This window comes from Trypanosoma brucei, chromosome 7 (assembly GCF_000002445.2).
Source record: "Trypanosoma brucei brucei TREU927 chromosome 7, complete sequence".
Lineage (NCBI taxonomy): Eukaryota > Euglenozoa > Kinetoplastea > Trypanosomatida > Trypanosomatidae > Trypanosoma > Trypanosoma brucei.
In genome coordinates this window covers 1,138,760-1,160,325 of record NC_007280.1, presented here as the reverse complement: position 1 = coordinate 1,160,325, position 21,566 = coordinate 1,138,760, and the positions used below count along the sequence as shown (strand labels likewise).

The window sequence follows — 21,566 nt, the reverse complement described above, 5'->3', positions numbered from 1 at the left end:
CATACATACAATTTTTCAACTGCGGAGACTCGGTCGGTTAAAGAACTAACAACTTCGCACCGCACTGCGACTCCGCAAAATATATATCCAAAGACACTTGATACCAATTCACGTTGCTCTGTATTAGCTCATTATTACAGGAGGAGGAAGCGACCACCTGTCAGATGGAGGGTGTTGCTTCATCCATAGCGTCGGTGGATCGCCACATTGCTCGTATTGAATATTACCTTAAACGTATGCGTCAGAACTCGGTGGCCCACACAGGTTTGGTTCGCCTCCCCAGCCATGGCTCTGCTCTTAAGGGGTACCACAGTTCGTTGCGGAGTGGCACAACGGCGCAATCGCAGCCAAAAAGTTGTGTAAGTCCGAAGAAACATCATCATACTGTAAAAAATATAGAGATGGGATTGAAGCCCGAATTTAAAAGTAGAACGGACGATATCAAAAGTGAGACCAAGTGGACTCCTCTTTGCAAAAACATCGAGGGGCTCACCCAGACTCACGCGAAGCATTTACCCAAAAGGGCTGAATCAGCTATCGTCGGAAAAGACACGAAGCAACCTAATATGGGGTTGCGGGGGAAGAGCGATGAGTATCTTTCAAGACAGAGGCGCAAGCAGTCAACTGGCTTCTCAGAAACCAACGTTACATCTGCTTTATTTCTCGGTGCCACCACAGTGCTAGGAGACTCACCACCATTAATGAACACTACATCCGCATTGTTACACTCCGGAGAGTCGTCATTCGATTCTTTACTGAGCAAGGCATCGAGCGCGTCCTTCTCTTCCTTTGAGTACGATCCTGCCGGGGAGTTTGCAACACGCACGTTGCAGTGGCGCAGGGCAGCTTACGGGCTCTTGGCGTCGCACTACGAGAAGGCTTTCGGGTTGCTGTATATGGCAGAACTGGAGGAAGGCCACAGTTCGGTAACAGCCGCTGATCTCCTTAGTGTCACAAACTTGGATCACCGTTTTCCTCACTTTTCCACAGAAAACACATCAGGATATGCACGACCTTCTGCATTACGAAACGACAAACTAAACAGCGCCTCCGCCTCGTCCACGCACGATTTAATTCATGCTGAAAGGAGTGATCGAGGTGGTAGTTGGAGTCATCATTCCATATTGCGTCGAGAACCGCAAGAAGACCGCTCCTCACTGCCAAACTATTCGAAACACATCCCCAACAAACAAAACGTTGGCGCCCGCACTCCACCGCTGGGCAACCGTTGCTACGAGTTGCTGACCGAAACTCAACACAGGGATGCTGTGGTCGGGCGTACCATCGAAAGTCAAGAAGATGAGGGTGTTACAAACTTGTTACGATGGGCAGGTGAATCCGCTGATTCTGCTGCTGAGCGTAGTGCATATCGATTACAGGAACGAAGACGCTACCTCCAGTGTCAACAGTTGCTTAGTGAATTGCAACGTGAGGAATGTGCAATAAGAGGCACCATCGAAAGCCAAGAAGATGAGGGTGTTACAAACTTGTTACGATGGGCAGGTGAATCCGCTGATTCTGCTGCTGAGCGTAGTGCATATCGATTACAGGAACGAAGACGCTACCTCCAGTGTCAACAGTTGCTTAGTGAATTGCAACGTGAGGAATGTGCAATAAGAGGCACCATCGAAAGCCAAGAAGATGAGGGTGTTACAAACTTGTTACGATGGGCAGGTGAATCCGCTGATTCTGCTGCTGAGCGTAGTGCATATCGATTACAGGAACGAAGACGCTACCTCCAGTGTCAACAGTTGCTTAGTGAATTGCAACGTGAGGAATGTGCAATAAGAGGCACCATCGAAAGCCAAGAAGATGAGGGTGTTACAAACTTGTTACGATGGGCAGGTGAATCCGCTGATTCTGCTGCTGAGCGTAGTGCATATCGATTACAGGAACAAAGACGCTACCTCCAGTGTCAACAGTTGCTTAGTGAATTGCAACGTGAGGAATGTGCAATAAGAGGCACCATCGAAAGCCAAGAAGATGAGGGTGTTACAAACTTGTTACGATGGGCAGGTGAATCCGCTGATTCTGCTGCTGAGCGTAGTGCATATCGATTACAGGAACAAAGACGCTACCTCCAGTGTCAACAGTTGCTTAGTGAATTGCAACGTGAGGAATGTGCAATAAGAGGCACCATCGAAAGCCAAGAAGATGAGGGTGTTACAAACTTGTTACGATGGGCAGGTGAATCCGCTGCTTCTGCTGCTGAGCGTAGTGCATATCGATTACAGGAACAAAGACGCTACCTCCAGTGTCAACAGTTGCTTAGTGAATTGCAACGTGAGGAATGCGCAATAAGAGGCACCATCGAAAGCCAAGAAGATGAGGGTGTTACAAACTTGTTACGATGGGCAGGTGAATCCGCTGATTCTGCTGCTGAGCGTAGTGCATATCGGTTACAGGAACAAAGACGCTACCTCCAGTGTCAACAGTTGCTTAGTGAATTGCAACGTGAGGAATGTGCAATAAGAGGCACCATCGAAAGCCAAGAAGATGAGGGTGTTACAAACTTGTTACGATGGGCAGGTGAATCCGCTGCTTCTGCTGCTGAGCGTAGTGCATATCGATTACAGGAACAAAGACGCTACCTCCAGTGTCAACAGTTGCTTAGTGAATTGCAACGTGAGGAATGCGCAATAAGAGGCACCATCGAAAGTCAAGAAGATGAGGGTGTTACAAACTTGTTACGATGGGCAGGTGAATCCGCTGCTTCTGCTGCTGAGCGTAGTGCATATCGATTACAGGAACAAAGACGCTACCTCCAGTGTCAACAGTTGCTTAGTGAATTGCAACGTGAGGAATGTGCAATAAGAGGCACCATCGAAAGCCAAGAAGATGAGGGTGTTACAAACTTGTTACGGCGCGTCATGCGCTCGAACACGCTGAGGAGTGGAAGCATGCTTAGCGTTGATGTGGCTGGTATTTGTGCAAGCTCAGATGATAAGATTGTTCTTGATTCTGAGCAACGTGCGAATACGGTTTTGACGACCGTGCTCCATGAACTGAGCACTACCAGGGAGCCGCTTGAAGGTGCTGGCAAATCACTGTTTGGCGTGAGTGACAGGAGTGGTTGTGATATATCAATTTCCACTACCACGGGCGCTGAAGCGATTCGTTACTCTGCTGCTCTCGAACACCGCGTCACCACCCCACTCCGTGTTGCAGACGTAGCTGACCAGCATGAATTACCCGCTGTCGAGGCGACGTATCCGACTGCTGAACCAACCAAGGGTTATGTGTGGACCGAAGACCAATCGAACCAAGTTGTTTCTTCTTACAGTGATATGGTCTCTTGTGTTGAGGAACAGTGCTACATTTCTTTATTCAAACTTGTTCAAAGAGAAGCACGAAATCGGTGGCACAATGAACGAGCTGAGTATTACGCGAGGAATGAAATGCGGTGGGACGAGCTGAACTGTTATCGATCACTGGTGCAATGGCCACCCAGTCTATCCTTGTGTTTTGAAGAATATGCGGGTGATGTTGCGGGGTCCGGAGGTGGTCATTGTGAAATTGAAGCGAATAACACCGCTCTGTTTAAGGATGAGGCACGCGCTACTGAACCGTACACTGACGCTTCACTGTTGTGCAAGCGGCCACATCGGAATGAACCCGCTTTATCAATGGTGAAAGATGTCACTGAGCCACTGGAAGACCCGGTACCTGCGGAATATCAGGCGAACGAACAGAGCACTGGCTCCCTGGTGACTTTTGATGAAGCTGAACACCCAAAACAGCATGAGAAAGCTGTTGTTTGGTCAATCAACATTACGGATGGACGGTGCAGCACTCCCCCGCATCTTCGTGACCGGCCGTGGGCCCCTCTGCTTATGCGCAAGTCGGCTGTTCAGGGTTCTATTGCCAATGATAGCGATTTCACGGGCTACAATGTCAAGCGCAGGAAAAAGGTTCGAGGTACAGAGTGTGCAGGAACGGCGACGCACGGCGCTGCCTCCGCATCAGGGGAAGCGAGATTTGTTACGTTGAGCCGTTCCAATCCCTGTGGGAGTCTGCAGGTTTGTCAAAAAGCACGTCAGCAGGGTAACACCGCGGCACCGATCGGTTATGCAGAAATCTACAAACTTCATCTTCGGAAACAGAGAGCCCAATCATTGAGGGGTGCACAGCACCTTCAACCTTTTTACAGCAAAGTGACTGTTTCATTCCTGGAGTCGGCGGAGTGGCGCTACCAGAAAATGTACGTCGACAATTACCTATTTCCCTCACTAAGCCCAATGAGAGGTGCGCCACGCGTACGAAAGTGTGCTGATGGTGTTTGTAGTGAAGTCGAACGTGCCGCGAGCATCTGGGACTTGGCAGGTTACTAGAAAGTGCATGGTGGCCTGCTGACTTTTTAGTCCACGTGTGCATGCGTTTGTGATAGTGGGTGTTGCGAGGGTTGTGTTACTTAATGGAACCCGTAGAACTTCACCATGGTACTGTTGGCATTCATGTCTCTGTCCGTGGGCGGAGCATCTCGTCCTGGTGCTTCCTCGTAATATGGACAGGGTTGTTAGAAGGACAGGTAGATGAAAATAAACAGTAGGATAGATTGTGAAAAACGTTAGATGTTGACACCGTATACCAAGTGTTATACGCACACTACAATTTTGTAGAGTGCCTACAACGGCTGTAAGATCCCGTGGTTCTCCATGCGTCTATTTAAGCACACGAAAAACGTTTCTATTTTTGACTTCCCCTTCATTTCGTTGTATTTGTGAGAGGCGTGTGAAGCAAAAGGTTAAGCAAAAGGAGGTGGCGACGAAAAGCGGTGTTTGCAGATAACTTGTACTCGCGACATTACGTTACATATATTCGACATAATAAACATACATATATATATATATATTGACGTAAGTGCACAAGAAAACAGGTGGCTACCAGTTACAAGCAAAGAAGGAAACAACGAAGCGGAGGTAAAATCGGTTTAAGGGGGAAATTGGAGGAACCGCAACAAGGCTACGGACGGAACTGAATAGATGGGTTTCTTTAAAAAGCGTTATGGTGTTATGCGGGCCGCTGACAAGTCAGGTCGGCACTTTATTTGGACTATCAAAGACTTTTGTAAATATGGACCCGGGACCACATTGGACAGTGCAAACGTCACTTGTTTCACTCAGGTGAAGTTTCACCTCCACATAGCAATTACAGAAAAGGGTAATATTGGTGTATACATGCATTACAAAAGTGTAGCGATCCCAAAGTACTCATACTATTTTGTCAACAGCGATGGTGCCTACATGAGACAACACACTGCCCACACCATTCCTCCTACTGCCGAACGATGTGGGCACTGGAACACCTGCCATCAAAATGACATGTTAGATTTTGTCTGCAGCGATGGCACGATAATTTTGCACCTCCACTTTGATGATGATGTGATTACACTGGAGCATCAGAAGTTGCCCTCGGCTGGTATCGGTACGCTGAATGTCACGTGGAGCATTCCGCGTTTCTTCCAACAAGTCCTCAACCCATTTACTTCAGGAGGATTTGTGCTGAGTCGCAACCTTATTTTTATTAGGCTGGAGGCCAAGCGAGAGACAGGCACCACGGATGTTGTCGGTGTGTACAATGTTGACGACGTAAAGGAGTTTGTTTTGTTTGCACTAGGTCGTAACGGCATCGTACCACCGCACAGTTTGAAGTTATTGGATGAGAAAGGTGGATGTATTGCTGAGCTGCCCATGAGCGCAGAAGGCGGGACACGGACTATAGTGATTTCCAAAGAGGAGGTACTGAAAGCCATCGGTCGAACTGGCACATTGCGTGTTTTTTTTCAACTGCAGGATGTTGGTAACCCCTTGGATGCACTTAATTTTTTGAGTTGTGCGGCGCAGCAACGACACGCGGGGTCGGGGGAGGGTGATAGCAGTCTGGAGGAACCACTGGAAATGGTAAGAGTGGGCAATAAGAAGGAAACCTACGTAGTAATGGACGAGCGCCACGAGCAACACCGACTGGCAACCTAGTTATCGTTCGTTCTTTATCGTGTCCCCAAGTTTTATGTTTACTATTAATTAAAACTATATTTCTCGTTATTGTTGTTGTCACTGTCATTCTATTCAACGCGAGCGCTAGTTTCTTTAACCGTTACCACTGTATTTATTTTCGTGATATCCAACAGTGGAAGCAGCCTTCAATGAATTGTGCGTGCCGCCTAAGGATTCGAAAGGGGGCGCACATCTCGCAACTATTGTCGGCACATAAGGTGACAGAGGGTCCAATGGGTGTCTAAAAATCGTGGCAGTGAGGGGAAATTGGTCCATGTTGACAAATATGTGTCGCAAGTAAGGGAAACAACCTTGATGATGTGCAGGGTTGAAGGGAGCGAACGGGAATAAGGGGAAGAAAACAACTTTTCTGGCTGCCAACCGCTGGTTGTGATAGTTGGGAAGGTGATGGGTGAAACGAATTTTATGCATAATGGGGGGATTTGCCGCGAGCATTCCATTGGGGAAATGTGGTACGTCATTGTGTTAAATGTTTTAAAGATTGTAATGCACCTGATTGCAGGAAGGTAAAAGACGCAGCTTTCCCATACTCCTTTCTCTCATTTCCTTTCGTCGTTGTCAACTAGAGGGCATAACGGAGTATTTTCTTCCAGTTAATGCATGAGGAGTTAACAAGACTACAATGAACCCGAGTCTCTCTGACAGCAAATTCGAAAAGGCTATGAGCAAATTGCAGTTGTTGGAAGATTCTCGCACCATCCTACACCGCATGCTCCAGCATGCGCACTTCTCGTTTAGCAACGCCCAAAGACAAATGGACCGCACCGGATTACTTTTGGCGTGGGAAGCTGTTCCAACAGCAGCTGGTGCCGTAAAGCCTCAATATTGCATTGTTCGTGAGATGAAAGACGGTGGCAACGGCGGTGATGCCGGTGTGGGCGCTGCCGCAATTAGCGACGACAATGTCGACTGTGCAGTGTGGAAGCTAGTTAACTGCGGAGACAGCGCAGGAGAAGATCCTGCCAAATGGTTTGCAGTTGCCCCATCAGAGGCACTGAGGGAGTGCCAGCAGCACTTTAGGGGTGTGGTTAATGCCTGTGTAAAGGTCATTCAGGCTCAGGAGGAAGCGATAACGGCAGCCGCTACAGTTCCAGTAACTTAGGGTACGCGGAATGAAGGTAAGTCGTTTTTGCTAGGTTGAAAAGGGTGTGGGACCACGAGGGGCATGATTCAGGCGATAAGCCTTCACTCTCGCGACAAATGGCGATTTGCAGTATTGTTGTTGGGATTTTTCTTTGATTGAAATATAAGATTAACCCGTCCCTTTTTTTTCCTATTTTCTTGTTTTACTAATCCGTTATTCTCCCTCCTCGGTTGTTGACACAGCGACTGAGCAGCGCATCGGCTCACGCGTGTGAGGAATAAAGAGGAGAAAAGAGTGGGACCCAAGGAAAAAGGACCGCTTCCGGGAGATACCTGTTTCCTCGTAATAAGTGATAACGCATGGGAAAGCCGGGCGGCTTTTTTAAGAGGCTTAAGAACAAGCAGAAGCGCCTTGCCACTCACCGTCGTCGAGGTACAAAGGGTGCTTCCAAAGAAGAACGACGTTTAAAGCATAATGAACTAGTCGATTACTACGCGGCCAAGCGTGAAGCTGAGGAACTCGCTGCGATCAGCAGCAGCAGCAGCAGTGAGAGTGAGGCGGCTTCCACTGACTCGGAACTGGAGGCACGTAAGGAGGAAAAGTCCCTTTTGGCACTGCGTCGCGTGCTGGGAATAGCCGATGGAGGCCGGGCAGTGAAACGCGGTCGTAATAATAGTCACAATGGTAATGACAATAATAACGGTAACAACAGTAAGCGTAAAGGTGTTGAAAATCAGCGTGACAATGATTTGAGTAACGTGGATACAACCGCCGTGAACGGCACAGTACCGTCGGATGGTGGGGATGACGACTGGAGGACATTCCTTCCACAGGATGAAGAGGAAGACGAGGAAGAAGAACTTGAGGAACTTGAGGAGGAAAACAGTTACGCAATTGAGAGCGATGGACAAGAGGTTGGGACGGAGGATGGCTCACTAGAAGAGGATGACGCAGAGGATGTAATGTCAATGGAAGAGTCTGAGGAGGACGAAGAAGGAGAGGATAGCGGAAAGGAGGACGCATACGAGGATGACGAGGAAGGAGACGGAGATCAACAGAAATTTGAGGAGGAGAAGGTCCAACTTCTACCGCAGTTTCACTTGGGTACAGCGAAGCTTGAGGCACTGCAACGCGTCGTACGCGAGGATGATCCGTGGTTCACAAAGTATCATATCGATAAGCATGGAAGCATTGACAGATCACCGATGAAGCTGTTAAAACAAAAATATCATACAGAATACGGACAGATTGCGGTATCAGCTTCGGCGCATGCTATGGAGCACCTCATACATGAACCCTTTCGCGTTGGATGGCAAGGAACTGCCTCAGCACCACAAAAACTCGATAAGAGGCCGCCGTACATGCACGAAACACTTTGGAACAAATGGTTGGATTACCGTGCGGCGAAGTCTCGCGGACCTATGACGGCGGAACAGCGGGGGCTGTTGGACCTTCTGCAGGGCTACCCCGATGTCATGGACTGTTGTCGATCGGCTGAGAACGCTGAGGCACGTCGAGAAGTGTTTCTGCTTCACGCTCTCAACCATTGGTACAAGGCACGTGCGGTTATGGTCTTACACGAAGCCTTTCTACATGAAAAGAAGCGTCAGAAAAGAAAGAACTCCAAGAAGAAGGTTAAAGGCAGCAGCGCGGTGTCGAGCAAGAATCTGGATGATAGTGACGGTGAGGATGGGGAGTATGAACTGCGAGACCGTGGTTTTGGAAAAACGCGATTGCTCATTATGCTCCCAATGCGCAACATTGCTCACGAATATGTGACCACGCTGATAGAGTTGCTTCGTGCTATCCCTGAGGACTGTCCGAGGCTCGCTACATTTGACGAAGACTTCACTGAGCTTGCGGAGGCAATGGATCCAACTTTCTCACGCCGCCCCCGTGACTACCAACGACAGTTTGCCGGCAATATTGATGATTCTTTTTGTGTGGGTTTGCGAATTGAACCAAGTCGTGTGCGAGTATACACTCACCCGTTGAACAGTGATATGATTATCTGTTCCCCGTTGGGGTTGCGGCGGCGTCTCGAACGGAATGGCGACGCCTCCGTGTCACTTTCCTCTATTGAAGTTTGCCTTATCGATGAAGCTCATGTTTTGTTGATGCAGAACTGGCAGCATGTGATGGAGGTGCTCGGTTTGCTGAATAAACGCCCACGCGACACAACATACGGATTATCTGACTTGCGTCGTGTTTATGCCTGGGCGCTTGCTGGACAGAGCGGACGCCATCGGCAGACTATTATTTCAAGCAATGTGACAAATGCCGTCCTTCTTTCCACTTTTCGCACGTTTGTGAACAACTCTGGTCGCGTGTCGCTGCATCGGAGGGAGGAAACAGGTGTGCTCCAGCAAATTATGGTGCCCGTGAGACAGCACTTTCTTCGCTTCGATCCAGGAAGTTCTGTGGAATCCTGCGATGACGCGCGCTTTGACTTTTTCACGCGCGAGGTGCTTCCAACCAAGATATTACCGCCTGTTTCTCGTGATGTGCGTACGATCATATTCGTTCCCTCCTACTTTGACTACGTTCGCATCCGAAACTATATGATACGCGAGCATCGCGACAGCTTCGCAGCCATATGCGAGTACACCTCTCTTCGGCAACAGCGCAAGTCACTGGGGCAGTTCACCGATTTGGAGCGACCACTTCTGCTAGTCACGGAGCGTTTCTACTTTTTCAGGAGGTATTTCGTGAAACATGCGGAAATCATCGTGTTCTATAGCCCACCTGTATTCTCTAGCTTCTACGTCTCGCTTGTTGGGCGCCTTGTGGCCACGTCGCCAAACGCCTTCTCGCTCACTCTCTTTTGCAGATACGACTCTCATGAACTGAACAGGCTAGTGGGAACGGCGCGTGCACGACAGCTGGTGGAACGCGAGGCGGAGGCGTATTCCTTCGTAACAAACTAGTAGTGATGATGTGCAAGGAGTGGCGCAAATGTGGGAGGGGAGGGGTGAGGAAAACAAAGTAATTCCTGGGGCCGCAGCTGTAGTTGCAGTCATGCACTCACAATTAACACGCGTGTAACGTACACTTAATACCCCTCTGCGACAAGGAATGAAAGTGCAGGCCTTGAGTAGCTGAGTTTTTTGTACTTTGTTATTTTTTGTTCTGCGGGAAGGGACTCGAACAAAAGGATTTGGATGGCGGCTGACTTCGGCGTAGGGTAGTCCAGAAGGTATTTTTGAGGACCTGGCGGTAGGCACACTGGAAGCCCGCAGCCGTAGGGCCTCAACTGCTTCACTGTCGCGTAAACTCATTATTACAGTGTTTCTATTTTTGTTATTGGAGATTACTCCTGTTTTGATAATTTTTCACAGTCGTCATTCATATCTTTCCTATCGAAGTGGCGCATCATTACCAGGTAAAGGAAAACAAGGTAGTAAGCTGTTAAACACCAACTGGGTGAGTCACACGGATTTGGGTCGAAGCGAGACACCCATAAGTTGTTGTGGAAGTGTGAAGCAGGGAGGGAGCGGGGAATAACAATAATATTTGAGCTTACTTTTACAACCATAGAAGCAACAGCATAATAGAAAGGAATGACGGCACTCGACTTTCAGTTTGTACAAGGAAGTGAACGCCTGGATTGGGGTGTGCTGGTAAGTATTGACATTCAGCGTCTCATAAAAGACACCAACGTGGATACTCTACAGCGGGTGGTGGAAAACATCGCGTTCGCTCGCCTAACACGTGATGAGGCGGCGATGTTTACCCCCGACCACTTTATCCATCTTTACACACTTTGTCAACTGGTTATTCAGTATTTGGTCTGCTCGCAAGAGTGTCTCGCAAAGATAAACGTAAAACTTAACGAGCGCATGCAAGAGTCTCAGCAAGGCGTTGATTCACTGAAACAGGAATGCGACCGGTTGAATCAGGAAAACAGCGTTTTGAGGAAAGAGGTGAAGGCACAACGCCGCACGTTGTTGGCATACGAATATAATAGGGCAGGAAGAAACGCGACGGCGGGCTCAACATATATATGTCCACAGTGCGGCGAAATGTATGGAAAGTGCGAGTCATTACAATCACACATACGAAAGCGTCATATGATGAAGCCTGCAGTAGAATCGCCGTTAGTACAGGTTCAACCACAGCAACAACCACAAACCGCGCTGGAGCCACCACGACAACCAGAGCAGTGGAAGACCGATTATGACCTTAAAATGCACCAATTGCAGGATAAACTGAGTTCGATAGAGCAACTCCTCGAGAAGGAAAGAGATAGAAACGATCGTCTGCAGCGTGAAGGTATGATGATGATGATGCAGGCGGCACTGATTGGGCAGAAGCCGGCCTCTCCAGTACCGCCCTCAGCAGAAGGTGGGAAAGCCAATGTCCAGGCTGGACAGCCAATATCGCCACAACAGCAGAAGTTGGAGCAAACGAAGTCTGAGCCAACTCTTCCGGGGTTGCCGACAGTGCAGGCTGCAGGCGTTGCAGCTCTTCCGCATCGGAATTCACAGCAATCTTTATTTGCTGTTCCCGTTGTCCCCGACGTCGCAGCACTGCAGCAGTACAACAATACACGACAACAGGAAGCAAGTAACAGCGCACTTGTCAAACAGGTGGAAGAGTTGCAGAAGGTTGTGAAAAGTTTGAAGGAAGGAAAGCAGTCTGAATCGGCACTCCCTGCGACATCAGTGAGTGGGAATGCTGCGGGACCATCGGCTTCCCCGTCGTGGCTTACTGTGAACGAAATGCAGCAGGGTAACGCCGAGAAACCTGCAATATCTGCCCTCTTATCGAGGGCTGCTAACGTAGGTTCTGCGAACACTGCGAAAGTGGGACCTGACACAAATACATCAGTGCCTCCGTTGCAAACACAGCCACTCAGAGCTGTGCAAGAGTTAAACCCGCAGTGTGTAGCAATGACCCAACAACCTCTGATACAGCAACAGCACCCATTAGACCTGCAGCGCGAAACGCGCACGCTGCCAACGGCAACACAGCAGTTACCTCTGCAGCAGCCTGTTGCGCTACATCCTACGGCTTCTGCAACGATACCATTAGCACCTCAGCAGGTGCCCCCCGCCACGGCGCAAATGGTGCAACAGCACCCTTCGGACCCACACTACCAAACACATGCATTCCCAACGGCAACTCAGCGTACGTCGTTAGACCAACAACAGCCAATAACGGGGTTGACGACAATCACAGCACCACCAATAGAATCACCGAAAATACAAACCGCGCAGCAGACTTCAACTCATCTGGCAACGCAGCAAGCACCAAACCCGCAGCATGTACCGTCGACTCAACAGCCCCTGGCACCAGCGTCGATACAGCAGCAGCATCCATTAGTCGAACCAAACCAAATATATGCACCGTCGGCGGTACCACAGCAGTTGCCATTTCCTGGTGCACGACCGGCGGTGCCGCAGCCCCTGCAACCGCAACCGCAACCGCAACCGCAACTGCTCCCTTCAGCACCACAGGCAGCGACAGCGCCACCGGTGCAACAACAGCAAGAGGTGACGAAAGGAGAACCCCAAACTGTACCGGCGCCTCACACTTCGGTAGCACCTCCTTCCCTATCTCAGCAACCGCAGCCACACACAGTCACTGAGGTGGTTCACAACACTTCTCACCTCACTGCCGGAGTTGTTGCACCCGTGGATGTAATGCCAATCACTAGCGCAGCCCGCCCTTCAAAATGTATCGTATCAAACTGCGCCTCCTCAATGGCCAGCATGGGATCCCTTCCACAGCTTTTCTCGACGCTAAAACCGCCGGGACAGGTACAGAACTCTGGGAAGAGTTCTTTATTGGATGATAGTCTATCGGTAAGGCCTAAACCCTCTACTGCGGCTCCAGGCGTGGACTGTCAAGTGGTTCAACACTTGGTTTCGTCCTCTAAACCGTCGACGGCCGCGTCGTCGTGTACGCCGGAATGGTTAAGGAACGACAGCATCACTGATAGCGGCCGGAACGGTGCAACAGGGCGCGGTTATGCCCCCTCTGGAGGCACTAATTTTGCAATCCCAAAAGAATCTAACGTTGTGCCCACGGCTCCAATGGAGAGCCCGCCGGGACTGGCTTCCACTACCGGCGTTGCGGTCTCGCCTCCCGGTACTCACCCTAATGCAGGGTTGGAGACGTCCAATAGTGTGATACGAGCAATTCCGGTACCTGTGCAGCAACACCAACCGGGACCAAAGGTGATGGTACCTCCCTTTGCTGCATCACTTCCAGTGCCCGTCCCAACAACTTCTCCTCCATTGAGCTTGGGAAGCGGTGTTGCGCCTATGCATGTGGAAACGGGAGTCGCACAGGTCAGTGCCGACGTGAAAGTTGCCAATATTTCTGTCACTGACTTGAGTTCTGGTGGTAGTAGTGTATGATTGGGAAGGAATGTAACAAGTGGGAAACGTTCGCATTTGCTCATTTCAAATGCGCCATTGGGTGCCTTGCCTCGTGAGGGTGTGGAACGAGTGAATGAAGCAGGAAAAGACATTAAAAAGGGGCAAGAAGGGTGTGCTTTAACAGCAGATGATGCGGCGTTTTGAGGAGATATTTTGCGTAGTGAATGTGCTGTTCCAGTTGGCAGTCTGCATTTTTTTAATTTGCTGTGGCCTTCGCCTACACTCCGTCCACCGTTATTTTTCTTTTGTGTGTGGGATATACAAACTCAGAGATTTTGAGGCACTCGGATGCTCCCGTACCCTGTCTTCGCCTTGAGCGAATCCACGTTGTATTGTCGTTTTGCTTGTACCCTTGTCTCGTTTTTATCCTTCTGTTTCGTTAGCAGGAACGTGCAAAGGGGGAACAGTGGAGTTGCATTCACTGCGGTCACATGCTGCAACGTATTCCACCATATCGTGACCCTCTCGTGCAGCTGTTGGCGGATGCACTCATTCGGGGGTTGGAGATCTACCGCAAAAACGCAACTTCCGATGTCCTTGTCGAGTTTGAGTGCCGCTTAGGCACGTACTCAGCTTCTCGTCACAACTTCACTCATCCCTTCGCCACCAATACGCAAACACCTGCGGTACTGGACACAGCAGCGTCGGCAGCACCCTTCCACTTTTTTAGTGGAGTTTCACAGGCAACGTTTCACGCACTCCATGAGAAACTGAAGAAAACAGCCCCCGCCGCGTGTGTACCCTCACGCTCTACCGCAACCCTTTTTGTACATACGGCAGGAACACAGAGACTTGAATACGCGATGAATGCCTCATGCAGTGAAGGTCAGCTGCTCTCGGGGAGCGAAAAGGAGCGCCTTTTCGTCCACGATGTGCGTTGTCCCGCGTGGGCCGCCGATTTTCGTGTGTGTGTATCGCGTGAAACGCGCATTCCTGTCAAGACGTGGGACCTGTCGACGTGGCAGCTCTTTACACCAAAAGTGTCGCGCCTCCGACAGCGCAAGTCCGTGCGAGTAGGGGCATTGCTCACTGTAGATTTGGCAGTGGTGCGTTCGTTCACTGATCACTCCCGCATCGCACGACCATTAGGACAACAATTGCAATTACCACTCATCAGCGCGCCGTACTTATCACACGATGTAGAGTTGGAAGTAAATCTGGAGGCGCTGCACAGGGAGGTACGGCGCACACGGTTGGTGGAGAGTACGGTATGGCATACAGCGCAAGATGTTTTGAAACTCATACAGTTCCTGACGGTGAAGTGAGAACATAACGCTCGCGTGGGCGTATGTGAGATATTCCGTTGATTTTGGTAATATCCACCGAGGAAGCAGTGTGGCGTCCCTCCTCTCGGCGTTGTGCGTTACGAAATGCCGAAGTGGCGTGCGGGCAACATACATGCAGTGATTGCTCCTGCTTTGTCGTTGAGACACGAACTAGCACTATCATACGGTGTGTCCACTTTTCTTTTTTGCAGAGCAGCACGGGGTGCATCCGTGTTTGTGTATGAAGGATTTGTGCATTTCGTTTCAGTGGGGTGCGCACGATAGATCACGAAATTGGCCAACAGGGGAAGGGGGATAATTCACCTTTCCACTATTCTGTTCAGTTGCGTATAAAAAACACACATCTATATGTACTTGTATTGTGCTTTGCATGTCCTCATGAGTGTCCATACTTTTTGTGTATCAACAACCAGCGCCTGTTTCATCTTTCGCTCTTTCAACTTGACTACATCCGGCGCATTGAAGGATCATAGTGACTTTACGCTCGTTTTCGTGTCGTATTTTTTTTTTTTCGCCAATTGGACACGGGCACCGCAGACTAAGCTTCCGCACTGATACGCAAAGGAAGCATACGAAGGATCGCCAACCCAGGTATTGAGTGGGTAAGGCTAAACAAAGCTACTGATATAACCTGTACCAATTACTTGTGCATCACATCTTCAACTGTATTTCTTCACATAATTACGTACGCGAGCTCTCGTGTAAGCTTCCATTGCATTCACTTATAGCCGAATGCTCTGGAAGTTATTCACAAGTAGCATGTTAGCCGGTGCAGTGTCGGCATACCGCAGCACTTCGTCCTCGTCGCTCGCCATTTCACCACCAACATTGGACGTTGTTATGGACCCAAGCAAAGATGTTACCCCCGTAAGATGCGTTGTTGTTGGCGGCGGGTACACCGGGTCGAAGTTGGCATACATGCTTGACAGTATGTTTAACGTCACATTTATCGATGAAAAAAATTACTTTGAACTTACAAATGATATTATCCCTATCATAGCGAACCCTTGGAGTGAGTTAAATGAAGAGGCGTGCCGGCGCCTGCTCGTTCTCCACCGTTATTACTTGAAGCAGGCGAACGTCTTGACGGGTACAGTACATGGCGTGGATGAAAACACAGTTACACTACGAGATGGCCGCACTGTCCCCTATGATCTGTTATTCATCACTGTGGGAGAACGCAAGCCATACCCCTTTGCAACGAAGCAGCGAACAGTGAGCGGACGCGTACAGGAGCTGAAGAACTTTAATGAATTCATTGGCACATGTAAAAAAGTTGCCGTTCTTGGCGGCGGGCCCGTTGGGGTGTCACTGGCAGTCGACCTCGCTCGCAACAGGAAGGACTTGAAAGTCCACCTGTACCACTCCAAACCTGAGCTCCTCCCTGCGCTTCCAACGACAAGCCAAAGGTATGCGTTGGAAACCGTGGAGAAGTGTGATAACATTACTGTTAACCTCTGTTCCCGCGTCACTGATGTTACTGGTTATGATGCGTTGGGAAGGCGCGTGAACGAAACGAGCACATCAATGTTGTCAAGCCTGCTGAAGCCACTAACGGGGTGGTTGACTTGGGGAACATCACCGGATGAACCGTCGACATTTACTGTGCGGTACGAAAAGATGCACTTCGCACCACGACCACGGCAATCGATCGTCAATCAGGCCTATTTTGGGACTCGGCAGCCGCAGCTGACGAGCAATACCGTGGAATCAACAGGTGAGGAAGAAGGTTATGATTACGTTTTTTCGACTATTGGCGATGTTCCGCGTCCCATCGTTTCCGGAAAAGGTTGTACCAACATCCTCTCGGAGCATGAAATGCCGGATGGACACTACCGCGTAAGTACTCTAATGCAACTCTATTGTCGACCAAATATATGGGCTGTTGGTCGTTGTAACAACATACCGCGAGTCCGCGGTTACGGTCTAAGTGATGTGGAAGCGAGAACGGTGTTCCGAGCTCTCAATTCTGTGGTGCATAACCCAACGGAGCGATTTATGCACTCACGTGATGGCTTAGACTTGCGCCGTTTGAACATTCCTCGCATGCTTGTTCGCTTAGGCAGTGATGACGCGGTGGGGTCCACCCCATGGTCTGGTGCTATGGTGGGTCTTGCGGCTGTTCATGAATTCATGCAAGATAGGAACTTCCTTGTAAAGGAGTTTCAAAAACCTATTTTTTACAAGCGGCAGGATGCGGCGAAGGTAAAGCAGCGTATTTCAAACTGGGCTGCACATGAAATAACCGATATTGTTGACTTTTCTCACTGTTAAGTGTGACAACGAGAAAATAGCAAATACGAAAGCCACTCTGTCAGTTCGGTTGTCTGCAATGTAGAGGCACTGCGCCAAAGTCAGCCAAAGAAAATTCTACGGGGGAACGCGGGGACGACACAACGAAACGTAAGCCTTTAATACTGCAATGGGGGGGGGGGAACCTTCTGTGGAGCGTTTGCCGCATCGACGGTAGCATTCCTTTCTCACACGCTTCCAACCTTCAGGTACGCTTGAAGGGCACCCTCAACCACACACATACATAAACCTCTATTACCTTCACGTATTTTCTTTTTGTTGTGTCTATTTGGGTATTTCCCATGAACGCGCTTGCATACTCACATGTGCAACAGAGCAGGTACTGATACATAGTATGCCGCAGATCTTTAGTGATGAATCTGTAGAATTCCTGGAACGTTTTCAATACATAACACGCCGCAAAGAGGGTGCTGTACCAACCGACAGTTTTTCACTTTTGGACATTTGTCTGCACACAAATAGTGTTTTCGTTCAGCTTCTTATCACAAGGTTGCTGCCAGTGACCAGGGAAACAGAAGCGCGTAGTGTGGTGAATGAAGAATTAAATACTTCCGCCAACGCCACTATCAGTGGTATGGGAGGAGTGCAAGGCGTTGAGGATGGCAGGGGAAGAAACCCTACAAACGGCGTTGTTCACGGCACAACCACTTTGGTTGCAGACGATTTGGATGTTTTTAACACAAGGCTTTCTGAGGATGTCTTGGCCCCAGTACTTTTCTCCTTTCTAGACTTTTACGTCGACCGCCGCCTGGAGAGGAGAGCTATCCGGCAGGGACTGTGTGCTTACTTCGAATCAACACCATACCTTAGGGAGGCGGAACCTAGTGATGCGGGTCTTTCCATGTACTCTACTGTAGCATTCCTTTTCCTCAGTTTGACCAGAGCCTTGCTTCAGTGTGAGTTTGCGAAGGACACTTTTGCAGAAACCATGGGGTACAAAAGGAATTGCTCCTTACCCACTTTGCCGTGGCTGAAATCTCGTTCGGAGTATACCATTGGAGAGCCCACGTGGTACTGGCACGGGACTCAACGCTTGCAAACGATACAAAAGATAGTGGCGCAGGCGGAAATTAACGAAGACGTGGATGAAACCGTTCAGGAGTCGGGCGAGACTAGGGGAAGAACAAGCAGCGACGGTTATGCAATAAATATCGTGTATGACGACTTCCAAACTATGGAGACACGTAAACGCAAACGTGATGCATCCAACATCCCCAGTGGTCACTCGAGAGTACACTACAAAAGTGTGGGTATTTCTACCTTGCAGCGTTCGTTTTCGACCTTACCTTACGAGTTACAAGAGTACGTTTTAAACTATCTGCGCCCTGCTGACTTACCCGTTGCTAGAACTGTATGCAAAGCTTGGCAAGCGCTCATTAGCCACTCCGCAAGAATGCAATTTTATATACTTGCTGGTCGTGCTGTGGCACGAATTTTTTTTGCATACATGAAAGAGAAGTGGGGAAGGGCTTGGGTACGCGTGGATAAGCTGACAACCGCACATAGACTCTTTCATCAGGAGAGGCAACTGAAGGGATATCTATCCCATCTTAGCCATGTGTTGGGTAGGGGGGCGATTGCTTCGGTAATGAGAAGCCTTCTTCTGAAAACTGATAAGTATCGTATTGAGTGGGATATGTTAAAAGGAATATGGAGCGCTATCGAAATGGAAGTGAAGCAATTTCCTTTTGTGGCGCACCCTGCTGTCAGCCTGATGCAATGCATGCAGAGAGATGCAGGGAATCTGGTTCCTCTGTTTGCACTGATATACGAGGGTATGGAACGGGAGGTCATCATCTTACAACTTGCGCGGAATTGTGTCCTGTACGACTTTATTGTTCTTGAAGGGAGTGAACTGATTTTGGGGATCATCATCACCCAGATGATGTACTTCATCAAGGGGGAAAGAAAAATAAAGCACAATCGCAGAGATGTGTGAGAAACCCGCACGTGTGTGTGTGTGTGTGTGTGTGTGTTTGCAGAAACATGTACCCTGCGGTTCTCCAGTAGGTGGTTTGCATACTCACACTATTCCTTCATGTTGTTGTGTCGGCAGTTACTAACGCCGGTACTCGTAAGGACGTATGCTTTCGCGCATTAAGAAACAACCACTTCGTTGGTGCTTTCTGTTTTTTTTTTTCGAGAATCATCCACCTCTTCCCTTCTATCCTCAATGTTGCTCATTGTTGCTGCTGGCTTTTTTGGATCTTCCTTACATGGTTCAAACATCTACAGATAATTTTTTTTCCATCCCTCAGGAGCTTCCGAGTCTCCGCGCGTTAAGTTGTATTTTTATTTTTACCCACAATATCATGCTATCGCGTGTTTTCTGTCTTCACTTCCCCCCATACCGATGCTAATCCTCTTCTCGTATATTTACCTTTGGTTTTTTTTTTGCATATGCGTACTACCAGCAAGCACTACATAAAGCGTATACACTTTTTAACCACATACGGACACGACTAGTTCAAGTCATGGCGACGGACGAACGATTCGACACGATGCTTTTGGCTATCGCCCAGCAGCACGATGGCATTGACTCCATCCTCAACACCTTCTTCTCTTTTCTTGGGCGGAAAACGGACTTCTTCTCGCAACCAGCCATGGCTCGCACAGCAGTACAACGCGCACTTGACCGCCATTTAGCGCAGGCGGAAGAGAAACAAAGGCAAAAACGGAAGGAGGCACCCGTCTCGCGCGTGGAAGAGGTGGAGGATGAAGAGGAGGTGAAGGCGAAGGCGGCGGCGCAGGCGGCTGCTGAAGCCGCAAAGCGCAAAGCGGATTTGGAGCGAAAAAAGGAAGAATTAGCAAATGCGAAAGAAGATGAAGATGGAGCAAAGCCGAAAGGACTTCCTCCGACCGTCGGGAACGGGTTCGATTACGAGCACTATATGTTCTCGCAAACACTTAAGGAGGTCGAAGTGAGAGTGCCGTTACTGGTGGCACGCGCAAAGGGGAAGGATGTGGATGTGGTTCTTCAGCAGCGCCGTTTACGGGTGGGGATGAAGGGGAAGCCTCCTATTGTTGATGGCGAGCTTTTTGCCAGTGTGAAAACTGAGGAGTCCATGTGGACTATTGAAGATGGTCACACGGTGGTGGTTACGCTGACGAAGCAAAATCAAATGGAGTGGTGGAAGACTGTTATGGTGGGTGATGCTGAAATCGACCTGCAGAAGGTGATGCCGGAGAACTCCAAGTTAGACGACCTTGACGGCGATACAAGACAAACGGTTGAAAAAATGATGTACGACCAGAGGCAAAAGGCCATGGGACTGCCCACTTCAGAGGAGCAGAAAAAGAGAGAAATGCTGGCGAAGTTTATGGCGGCGCATCCCGAAATGGACTTCTCACAAGCCAAAATATGCTGATCACCAGGAAAAAGCTGAATCCAGCGTTGCAGTTCTCCACGGCGTGAAACTGCGTTGTGACTGAATGGATGTCGGTCTTCGTTCATGGCACAGCATCGTGCCGACTACTATCAATATTATTATTATTATTTATGACTATTAATTGTTAAGGCTTTTGAAAGCGTTATTTGATATGAGAGCCATGTCCCAATCGGCAGGGGGGCCCTGGTGACAGTGCGAAGAGGTGGATGGATGAGCATCCGGGAAGACGTGCAACTGTGGTTCCTAACTTTAAAGGGAGTACGCAAATGCCACTTGTCCCTTCTTTCCCTTTCCATTCGTACGCTTTTGACAAAACGCCTCCCTTTCGAGCCAAACTCTCATGAGATATACGTTTGCATTTCTTCATCCGCAAGATTTACTGTTTCCCCCTTTCGCGTCGCTTCACTTCTAACATCCAATGGGTTGCCTTCACTTTTTCTCCTTCATAAGAGCTATCTCTAGGGGAACTATGGACAAGAACTAGGCTGCTGAAGGTATTCCTTCACTTGTCGCAGCTATTTGGTCAAATAATCTGGCCCCACGAATGCTGCCGCTTAACTACGGCCTTCACACAATACGTAAGGACTCAGCTGAAGAACTCACTGAGCACGTCACTTGGGCATACTAAACCAACCCGTGGGGACATCCGCGCCAACGGCTCTGAGTTCTTAGTCGGCCCATCTCAAACTTTACTGCCAACCGTTTGCTACTGAATGTTTTTGTTCTGCCAAAGGAGCAAAAACAAGCCTTGGCACCGCGTTAGATACGGTACTTCCAAATGAAATGGAGCGTGGGGCGACTAAGTAGTGAAGTATAACTTCAAAATCGAAATGGCCTAGTCATGAAGTTGCCACACGATAGTGAACCGACATTGAGTAGCTTCGGTGCGTTGTGGAAGCACCATTGCGCCCTGAAGATACAAAAGGGTAGAAACCACAAGTTGACCCGCTCGTTCCGTCGTGCCGCATGACGGGCATTTTATATTTTACAGAGTGCCGCCGCGTGAATATTTGATCCAACGGGTTTATGGGCACGCATCATACGTATTTCCGTGCATGTTTGTATTTAAAACGATAAACTTGGCGTCGACA

At 49.2% G+C, this 21,566-nt stretch overlaps 9 protein-coding genes across 9 annotated transcripts, besides 4 other annotated features; all 9 read left to right on the top strand.

The window, feature by feature from the left end:
* Positions 1 to 21,566: part of a sequence feature (sequence corresponds to BAC RPCI93-5F10) that runs on past both edges of the window.
* On the top strand, positions 165 to 4,331 carry Tb927.7.4370 (hypothetical protein, conserved; the record flags this gene model as incomplete). The annotated part of the gene is made up of 1 exon (XM_840967.1): positions 165 to 4,331. The coding sequence occupies one exon, from the start codon at positions 165 to 167 to the stop codon at positions 4,329 to 4,331; it is 4,167 nt and encodes a 1,388-aa protein (XP_846060.1).
* Positions 4,983 to 5,975, top strand: Tb927.7.4360 (hypothetical protein, conserved; the record flags this gene model as incomplete). Its single annotated transcript, XM_840966.1, has 1 exon — positions 4,983 to 5,975. One exon carries the CDS (start codon positions 4,983 to 4,985, stop codon positions 5,973 to 5,975), a length of 993 nt encoding a protein of 330 aa, XP_846059.1.
* Tb927.7.4350 (hypothetical protein, conserved) lies at positions 6,640 to 7,119 on the top strand (the record flags this gene model as incomplete). Its single annotated transcript, XM_840965.1, has 1 exon — positions 6,640 to 7,119. The coding sequence occupies one exon, from the start codon at positions 6,640 to 6,642 to the stop codon at positions 7,117 to 7,119; it is 480 nt and encodes a 159-aa protein (XP_846058.1).
* Positions 7,461 to 10,028, top strand: Tb927.7.4340 (hypothetical protein, conserved; the record flags this gene model as incomplete). The annotated part of the gene is made up of 1 exon (XM_840964.1): positions 7,461 to 10,028. The coding sequence occupies one exon, from the start codon at positions 7,461 to 7,463 to the stop codon at positions 10,026 to 10,028; it is 2,568 nt and encodes an 855-aa protein (XP_846057.1).
* Positions 7,769 to 7,816: a microsatellite.
* On the top strand, positions 10,662 to 13,466 carry Tb927.7.4330 (hypothetical protein, conserved; the record flags this gene model as incomplete). The annotated part of the gene is made up of 1 exon (XM_840963.1): positions 10,662 to 13,466. One exon carries the CDS (start codon positions 10,662 to 10,664, stop codon positions 13,464 to 13,466), a length of 2,805 nt encoding a protein of 934 aa, XP_846056.1.
* Tb927.7.4320 (hypothetical protein, conserved) lies at positions 13,919 to 14,752 on the top strand (the record flags this gene model as incomplete). The annotated part of the gene is made up of 1 exon (XM_840962.1): positions 13,919 to 14,752. The coding sequence occupies one exon, from the start codon at positions 13,919 to 13,921 to the stop codon at positions 14,750 to 14,752; it is 834 nt and encodes a 277-aa protein (XP_846055.1).
* Positions 15,506 to 17,047, top strand: Tb927.7.4310 (hypothetical protein, conserved; the record flags this gene model as incomplete). The annotated part of the gene is made up of 1 exon (XM_840961.1): positions 15,506 to 17,047. One exon carries the CDS (start codon positions 15,506 to 15,508, stop codon positions 17,045 to 17,047), a length of 1,542 nt encoding a protein of 513 aa, XP_846054.1.
* Positions 17,421 to 19,025, top strand: Tb927.7.4300 (hypothetical protein, conserved; the record flags this gene model as incomplete). The annotated part of the gene is made up of 1 exon (XM_840960.1): positions 17,421 to 19,025. One exon carries the CDS (start codon positions 17,421 to 17,423, stop codon positions 19,023 to 19,025), a length of 1,605 nt encoding a protein of 534 aa, XP_846053.1.
* Positions 19,037 to 19,062: a microsatellite.
* Tb927.7.4290 (hypothetical protein, conserved) lies at positions 19,561 to 20,454 on the top strand (the record flags this gene model as incomplete). The annotated part of the gene is made up of 1 exon (XM_840959.1): positions 19,561 to 20,454. One exon carries the CDS (start codon positions 19,561 to 19,563, stop codon positions 20,452 to 20,454), a length of 894 nt encoding a protein of 297 aa, XP_846052.1.
* Positions 20,567 to 20,587: a sequence feature (AT_rich).